Here is a 6,596-nt window from a genome sequence, read left to right on the forward strand (position 1 = left end):
CATTATTGTATTGAATGTATAGTCATTATTGGGAAAATAAGTCCCTTCAGGGCGGAACAAGACCCCTCCGCTGCGCGTCGGGGTCCGGTTCGCCCTGTCGGGACTTACTTACATTAGTTTACCTGAGAGAAACAACATGGTACATTTTAAGGGGCTATGTGTAGAGTTCTATAGGACTCAGGGTGTCTTGACGTCATATCATGGTCATTGTATTTGAGACAGCGCCACACATGGAACAAAATGGTATTACAAGAGAGGCAGCCCAGCGCCGGCACTATAGCTGGTTGGTATTACGAGAGAGGCAGCCCTGCACCGGCACTATAGCTGGTTGGTATTACGAGAGAGGCAGCCCAGCGCCGGCACTAAAGCTCACTTTATCTGGGCAGCTATGTGTAGACAAACTATACATAGCACTTTTAAATGAGTGTGTTTTCTTTTTTTTTAATTAAAATAGATCCGTTCATCATTTTATACATCTAGTCTATATATTGTAAGTTAAGTATTGTCCATGTTTTCAGCAGACACATTTAAGGGTTAATTGTTGCCAAACCATTACCCGCAGAGCCTTATAATAATGAATTTATGAGACCTGTGTAGAACCACAATTGGTTCTCCTGGTAACAAGCCAAACCATCGGGTTTAAAACTTAATTTTCTGTTTAAAAAAAAACATAGCAGAAGATCTACATAGCTGATTGCTGGAGATCCTGCACCAGATATTGTTCATGAGCCTGGAGAGCTTCATAAAACTTCTCTTTGGCCACGGCTCCTTTCCTCTCAATCATGTCTAGGAGGACATGGTTCTTCTCTTGGCTGGTCGGCTTGCACAGCACCTTCTCCCTCTCCAGACGAGAGAGGACTCCGTAACGCTCCAGCTCGATTAGAAGAGGTGGAAGGAGACCAAGACGTGTCTCTAGGTCCCACTTGTGTTTGCGGAAAAACTCTTGGCCTGATTTTAAAAAAATAAGTTGGTTATATTTAAGCAACACAGCCACAATCAAATCAAAATATACCATTCCTTCAGTGCTATTGAACCACAGTGTTTATTGGCTGGGACTGCTGATCATCCAAAGTTGAGCCAGCATTTAGGCGCCATTCGCCACTATTGATTTGAAATACCGAACGACTTGACTGCACCTATAATTGAAATACCGAACGAATTGACTGCACCTATAATATCGTGCTCTCCACAATAATGATAACAGTTTAAAAGGACAAACAGGCTGTTCTGTAAATGATCACAGAAGGAGAGGGAATGGACAAAAACATACCTCCTTTTTTGATGCCAAACGGATCTTGTCCATAGTAAGGGACTGTGATGACGTCATAGCAGAGATGTGGAAAAACAATGAAAAAATAAACATGAGACTAGCCTGAAGGGAAATTAGCTTATGTAGCAGTTTACATCCCTATTACCTGTGTTTGTTTCCCCTTGTTTTTTCTCCCTTTGTCATTGATTCTGTAAGTAACTAACTATTATAATGGTAATGATGTAAAGACGTGATATACTGATATAATGATGACTTCACTTTATAAGTCTGTCGTCAAGGCTGACCTACTCACTAGTATCATAATCACACCTGGGTTGCTGTTCATTTTTGACATGCTATGGAACCCAAAAGTGAAATGGCTGACAGTGGGTCCTTACCCCCTCCTTGCTGTGCGTTGGGCACTCCTCCGTAGCTGAAGGTGAGAGGGCCGTTGATGGTGCAGCCGCTCATGGACGGGGCGTTCACCATCCCTCCAGAGTGAGCCGCCACGTTCACGTTGACCCCTCCACCTCCTCCGCCCTGCCACGGGTTACACGGCTGACCCCCCACTTAGTGAAGGATAGACATAGAGAGATGGAGAGTGAAGGAATAAGAAATGATGGAAGGGAGTCAGAGAGAGAAATGAAAGAAAGAAAGAAAGAAGGTATAGTATAGAGGGAGAAAGAGAGTGAGAATAACAGGGAGAAAGAGAGGTGAGGAAGAAAAGGATAACAATGACACAGCAAGAGTCACAAGAGAAAGTACACAAGAGAAAGTACACAAGAGAAAGTACACAAGAGAAAGTGAAAGGGAGAAAAAGAAATGAGAGAAAGAGAGAGAGAGAGAAAGAAACAATGAATGCACATAACTCCTCCCACATATACCCAAACAAGCATGTCGTTATGGACCCTTTCAACAATAAAAACAAAAACAATGCTTGAACGTTCTATTTGGGTCCCAATCTACTTCCTCTGCATTAAGATAACATATGGAATGTTAAAAAGGAAGTCTTGTGGGGCCAACTATGATGCTGATAATGGAACTCTCTTGAAAGGGTCCATAGACTGTCAGGTATACACTTACATTTTGCCAGATCCCTCTCCAAGTCCATGGCCAGCTGGTTGTGGTTCATCTTCTTCAAGATGGTCACCATGACGCCCCCAGCTCCCATGCTGTTTGCCTGCACCATCATGTCCACGGCATCGTCTGTGTCGGCCTTCTCCAGCTTCCCCCATGCGAATCGACCCTGGTCTCGCAGGTAATGTTTAAACCTCTTAAAGTCAGCCCCTGTGAGATTGTCCAGGGTGTTCCTCATCACTTCCTTCAGGGTTGCGGTCATTTTGGGGTCCCAATTGTTATTATTACTGGATGGCTGGAGTCTGGGGTGGCTTCAGTGTCTGTGACCGTTGTCCCTGAGCAGTTGTCTCAGCTGTTTTTTTGTTGTACTCCCAGGACAAATAAGAGAGACAAGGCCTTTCTGTGTGTCAATAAAGGTCAATGGATGAATGAATCGTTCGATTAATGTATGCAATAATGCCAATATATCCTGTATTTCCTCTTTGGATATATCCACTACTGAGTTGTAAATTCTTGACATAACAGTTTAAGCTTTGCCAATTTCCCACAGCTCCAATATTTTACAACCTATCATTAATGGTCCTAAAGATGCTATTTTAGTGAGTCAGTACATTTTATTTATATAGCTTTTTTCACAGACAGGATCACAAAGAGCTTCACAAAAAAAATGCATGAAAAATAAAAGCATACCGGTAATAGCAATATAGAATTTAAGGGTAAATAAATTAGATAAAATTAAACGTAATAAAAACCAATAAAATGAATAGGATATTGTACAAAGAAGTTACCCAAAAGCTAATCTAAATAAATGAGTCTTCAGTTGCCCCTTAAAACGCTCAATATTTTTCAGCAAACCTATAATGCTATTTGAAAGAGCATTCCAGAGACTGGGGGCAGTAGAGGCAAACGCTCTATCCCCACACCTCTGAAGTTTGTGGGACTAACAACAGGTTTTGATTAATGGACTTAACCCTCCTGTTGTGTTTGCGGTCAAATTTGACCAATGGACAATTATTTTCTCTAAAAAATACTGTTAATCTATTCTGACCATCATGAGGCTCCATGACTTTGTTAACAGAGGGCATCTGAACACACAAAACAAACGTTGATAATTTTCATAACAATTTGGGTGTTTTCAGAATACCTGTGTATTCCCAGTCAAAAATGACCAGCCATTAGAAATGAATGGGTGAGAAAATTGTCAGTGTATACAATTGAGTCCAGGCACATACCTATTGATCAGGTGGACTATATATGTGCTTCTATACATTAAAACACACACACCATCACTCCCCCTCTGCATCTATGCCAGCCTCCACCGGAACCTTTCCCCAATAGTATCTACCCCCTTTCTGACTTGCATGAGCTCAGGTCAATGAGGCCTGCAGGCCATAAATAGTAAATAGAAGTTCAAAACTGGTAATATCCAATAGAACTCAAGTTGATACAAAGGTCTATCACAACATTAGATGATAATATATGTGTTACAATGGATTAATAATAAGTTATAATGCAGCGGTCATTTTTGACCCGGGAACACAAAACTAGTAAACATAAAAAGAACACAACAGGAGTGTTAAGAGAGCGGGAAGGAGTATGGAGCTGAATTATGTCTGTAAGATACAGTAAGCAGGGGCCTGACCGTGTAGAGCCCTATATGTTATGGTGAGGATTTTGAATTGGATCCTGTACATTACAGGGCACCAGTGTAGGGAGCAGAGCAGAGGGGTTGTTTGATCTAGCAGGAGCGTTTTTTTAGGAGGGGTTTGTGTGAGTGATCTAGCAGGAGCGTTTTGAATGGACTGCAGGCGGTAGAGGACAGATTTGTTGAGTGAAGAGAAGAGTGCATTACAGTCAGTACGGGATGAAATAAAACCATGTCCAGGAGAGACAAATTAAACAAAACACACATTCAGCTTTTGTTTTTAAACTCCTAAACGCTTTTGTTCAGAGCTGAACATGCAACTGTAGTGACAAAATATTAGCTTACAGTGTGGTGTGATGTCTTGTTAAAAAAAGTGTTTAATTCGTCCCGGTTCTTAATATATAACTCTCATCTTTGCACTCGGAGAAAACCACAGTGTTTTATTCATCCTGTTCAATTGTCCTGGCTCTCCCCTATGAAAATGTAACATAAATAGCACTGTAAACCTGGATAGTTAAACTAACCCAATATATTTGAGGCAACTAGACTAATAATCTTCAAAGTTTAAACAAATATTTAATTTGAGTTGCAGACCAGTCACTCAGGTATTAAGGCTATTTAAGTTGACTTAAGGCAATTAAGTCTACAATAAAAATGAACTGTAGGTCTATCATGAAAATGTCACTGTACATATAAACTATGGAGCACGTTGAGAGCAGACAAATTATTTAAAGAGTTAAGTAGGCTACCTAAAGGTTTATTTTAAGGGGTTGTTCCACTTTTATTCAATTGACTTGTAGGCTGTAAGCACACCATTTACCAGCATATATTAACTCTACAACGCTGTGAACATGCTTCGCGGTAGGCCACGAGGAGGAGTCTCATGCTAATAAATAGCCTGGGCCTATACCTGAAGTGTCCGCTCCAAATACAACACTCAACACAACAGCTGTGAAGTGTCCAAACACATATTGAGCATAAGATGTTCAAATCGAATTACTTAGTAGGCCTATGTCGACTAATCAGGTAGCCTATAACAAGTTTAGCCTAGACTTCAGTATCCGCTTAGTAGCCAAGGCTACAGACCTCTGACTTGGAAGTCTCCAACTCGTAGCGTAGGCTAATACAACACGCATTTCGAAGTCCTTTGGAACTACCTTTTTAGTCACAATCAACATGAGCAAGAAGACTAGTCTAGAGTTTAGACACGGATGCCGTGTGCCACTGGGATGAAAACCACGGGCCTACGATCACAAAAGTTTTGTTAGTCGAGCACCTCGTTTCTTTTCGGTCAGCTATTGTGTTTGCAAAATTCTCTAATAAAGTAGACTAGGTGCAAAAGTTTTCGGTTGGGTAGGCATAACTAGATTCTAGATTAATGCCTCGTGATTTTAATTACAGTGTTTAGGTCTACCTGACATTCGACCTATTGATACATTAATAGCGGTTAAAATGCCAACGAAAAAGCAGCGCGTACCTACCTTCATCTCAGACGGCGACAATTACTTTCGGTTTCGACATTTGATAATTTCCGTGTAACGTTAGGGTTCAAAGCTAGGGGTCACAATTTATGTTTATGGTTATGGAATATTTTGTCCAAAGCGACTTACAAAGTAAAACAATAGCCTAGGATAGTTAAAAAAAAAAGTTCGTGTATAAAATAGTTTTAAAAAGCTGGTAAGACTGCAGGTGTACGGCCGTACGCACTGTGCGTACCATCAGGCAACAACGAGAGAGAAGAGAGATAATTTCCCCTGTGTATTCACACCAAGTTAGCCCACCATAACTTCCCAACTGCTTCTGTGCAGTATCCCATTAACTGCTTGACAATAGGCTATTTACAATTTTCTGTAAAGTTTGTAAACACATTATCAAAATATCCTTAATGCACGCACCTTTTGTTTGAGCAGGAGAGAGAATAATAGCCCAACAAACGCACGCGGCAATTACAGAAGTTATGGGCTTGTTGCTTTCTTTTACTAGGCTATATGGTTGCCTGTTATCAGCACACAATGTCAAGCTAATTCACTAACTCAAGACTTCAAGGCTATCATGGATATAAAACGTTTTTTATAAACAACAAAAGGATGGAGGCAGCGAAGCTATACGAGTTATTTCTAGCGCTAGAGGAGTATGTCAGATGAACAAGGTAGTCAAAATTGGTATGCTTGTAGCATTACATCTGGATTATACTGAATAATGTTTACTGATGTTAAAGCGCACACGCTATTTAAAGCCATATGGATGTTGTAGGCTACTAGGCTACTTTTTAGGTGACCAATGCACGAGCGAAACCGGGATACAGACATTCAATGTTTCGTTGCGCACGGAGGAGGGGGGGGGGGGTCTCTCTAGATGGGTGTGCGTATCATAGCATTCATTCCTGCTGGTGCACCTGCTAGTGATTGCTGTTGTCGCGGTAGGCTTATGCTCCTGTTGCTATGCTATGTTGCTTGATTTTTTGTATTAAATGCAGCCTGTAGCCTAGGCTACTTCGGCAAACCCAGACCGGTTGCGGCATCAGTTTCGCTTTTAAAACGCAACAGTGTAGCGAGAGGGAGAGTGCGGGCTATTTAATTTGCAGCATGACAGACGAACTCCCATTGTGAGCGCACTCTACATTAC

General features: G+C 41.3%; 1 protein-coding gene across 2 annotated transcripts; it reads right to left on the bottom strand.

The window, feature by feature from the left end:
- Window positions 1–516: 516 nt before the first annotated feature.
- LOC121718089 lies at window positions 517–5,676 on the bottom strand. Of its 2 annotated transcripts, XM_042102936.1 has the most exons (5): window positions 5,453–5,653; window positions 2,333–2,726; window positions 1,648–1,818; window positions 1,271–1,312; window positions 517–948 (listed from the first exon to the last, which is right to left on the bottom strand). In XM_042102936.1, exons 2-5 carry the CDS (start codon window positions 2,586–2,588, stop codon window positions 683–685), a joined length of 735 nt encoding a protein of 244 aa, XP_041958870.1. In that variant the 5' UTR covers window positions 2,589–2,726; window positions 5,453–5,653; the 3' UTR covers window positions 517–682. The 2 variants fall into 2 exon arrangements, with proteins under 2 accessions (XP_041958870.1, XP_041958871.1); XM_042102937.1 differs by lacking the exon at window positions 1,271–1,312 and having other exon boundaries at window positions 5,453–5,676.
- Window positions 5,677–6,596: the final 920 nt, after the last annotated feature.

Source organism: Alosa sapidissima, chromosome 9, assembly GCF_018492685.1.
Source record: "Alosa sapidissima isolate fAloSap1 chromosome 9, fAloSap1.pri, whole genome shotgun sequence".
NCBI lineage: Eukaryota > Metazoa > Chordata > Actinopteri > Clupeiformes > Clupeidae > Alosa > Alosa sapidissima.